The sequence below is a fragment of the Buceros rhinoceros genome, unplaced genomic scaffold (genome assembly GCF_000710305.1).
Source record: "Buceros rhinoceros silvestris isolate BGI_N320 unplaced genomic scaffold, ASM71030v1 scaffold5973, whole genome shotgun sequence".
In the NCBI taxonomy this organism is placed as follows: domain Eukaryota; kingdom Metazoa; phylum Chordata; class Aves; order Bucerotiformes; family Bucerotidae; genus Buceros; species Buceros rhinoceros.
This window is the reverse complement of record NW_010401740.1, coordinates 80,019-81,909: the sequence shown is the minus strand read 5'-3', so window position 1 is coordinate 81,909 and position 1,891 is coordinate 80,019. Positions and strand designations below refer to the sequence as shown.

Genomic DNA, 1,891 nt, shown 5'->3' with positions numbered 1-1,891 from the left:
GCTAAATAAAGCAAGCACACTTAAACCTGCTCTCAGGATAAGTGAAACAGTTTGCCAACTTGCTTATATAAATCTATTGCATTTTCTTGAAAAGCCTGAGGAACTTAGAAGTTCTGAAACGGCAAGTGAAAGGTTGCTTTGCAATTTTAATTCTGTTTTCTCATGCTTCACAGACTAAAATTCTGATCTTTCTCCTTATTTACAGAACAGATCCACTGAAAATTAATAAACAGGAGGTTCATGGCAGGCCCAGAAGCTAAAGAAACTCAACCTTCTGAGCACTATGCAATGACGCAAATTCCGGAGACAGAACAGTCTCTCACCAAATCCCCCTCCCTCTTTACAGGTGGGTTTAGTTCCTCCAGTGATCACACCCATGGCATGAAGATCTGCCTCAGACCCTTGAATACAGAATTTTGAGACTATTTACTACTTAATACAGTAAAAATATCTTACAGTCAAAGTATTATGAAGTCTTAAATATACGTTTTATCAAACAACTTGTGGTATTGCCAAGGATTAAAAGCGAGGAAAGTAAGGGTACATGCTCTGCCTATTCTGTTCAAAGCAGGGAAAAGCTTTACTACTGCTTCAGAGCTACACAGCACTGCCTAGCCCCCACTTCTCTCCTATGGCTCAGGGAAGACTTACGGTTTCTTATCTCAGTATATTCTTCAGTTTAGCTAAGTCATAAGCGACTACTGACCTTGTGATACATATTTTTTTGTCTACAGATAAGAATTGCAATTGCTTAGAAAACCTAAATGGAGAAGCCATAATTACTGTCAGACCCTCTTTTCAATAGCAAAGAATGACAGAAAGCTGTCCGTTGTGAGGCTAAACTAGACATTTTAACAATCCTGCTTGCTGTTAAAAGAAACCAAAACAATTTACCTTCAAAAGAGACTCTCAAGTAAAAGAGCAGGTTGTGATGGCTTTAGTGACAGATGAAGAGAACCTAGTGTTTTAGCCAGGGCTAAAAAGGTTCAGATACCGATAAGATGGGACCCATTAAGCTGTTTGAGTTCAACTACTGACAGAATTTTAGAAGCAACCAAGTTTAGCAAATATGACCCTTTTGGTTTTGATTCTAAGAGACAGGTGAGTTCTGATATTGGAATACCAGACAAAGGGCATATCCTGAAGATATTTCCATTGAAATGTTTTCACCTTTGCCCATCTTCACACAATAGGATGGGAAATTTGTGATGGATTTATGGCTGGTGATATTTACCTCTTTGAGACAGCCCATAAAGTTGTTACTGACTGGTGACCCTGGGAGGTCTGCTGTGCTAGGACTGCCTCCAACATAGAAAAAGTCATCAGAGCCCAGCATGGTGTAGTCTTCTTGCGTGTATCCCGTTGTGGTCAGAATTCCATCCACTGATATTGTCACCTAGATAACAAAGCACAGGGAAAGGACACGCTATACTCAGACCTACATACTGGAGTCCTGGGATATGCCTGGTTTTGAGACCTAAGGCGGAACCCATTTTCATGTCTGTTTGAGGTTTGGTCTTGGATTCTAGTCAGCTACCCCTAGGAGCTCTAACTAGTTAAAGAGTTGTCTGATTGTTGAACTAGTGCCAGCATAGTCCCTATTGCAACTTAAAAGTTATTTAGCAGACACAAAAATGGTGTTAGTAGAATGCTTCCTAAGTTAGTTTAGCTGCTGTACATATTAGTAAGTTTAGTGGTCTGTCATTGACTAATAGAAACGTGCACCTTGTTAACAAAAAAGGCACAGGCCGTTGTTTTTTTTTCAGCACCATCACTATTTGCACTACATAACAGCAGTTAATAATCATGCAAGAGCATAATTACATGCCAAATAAAAGGAAATACAGCAACACAAATCAGGTAAGCAGCACACTCTGATACGCACATGCAG

At 39.8% G+C, this 1,891-nt stretch overlaps 1 protein-coding gene across 1 annotated transcript in view; it reads right to left on the bottom strand.

Annotated features, from left to right (window-relative positions):
• Positions 1-1,234: 1,234 nt before the first annotated feature.
• The window catches only part of LOC104490121 (neurexin-1-like), a gene marked incomplete at both ends in the record, with an annotated part of 3,575 nt that continues 2,918 nt past the window's right edge, over positions 1,235-1,891 (bottom strand). The window contains one exon of the mRNA XM_010132369.1: positions 1,235-1,396. Within this exon, the coding sequence (XP_010130671.1) occupies positions 1,235-1,396 (162 nt within the window). The remainder of the gene's footprint in view (positions 1,397-1,891) is intronic.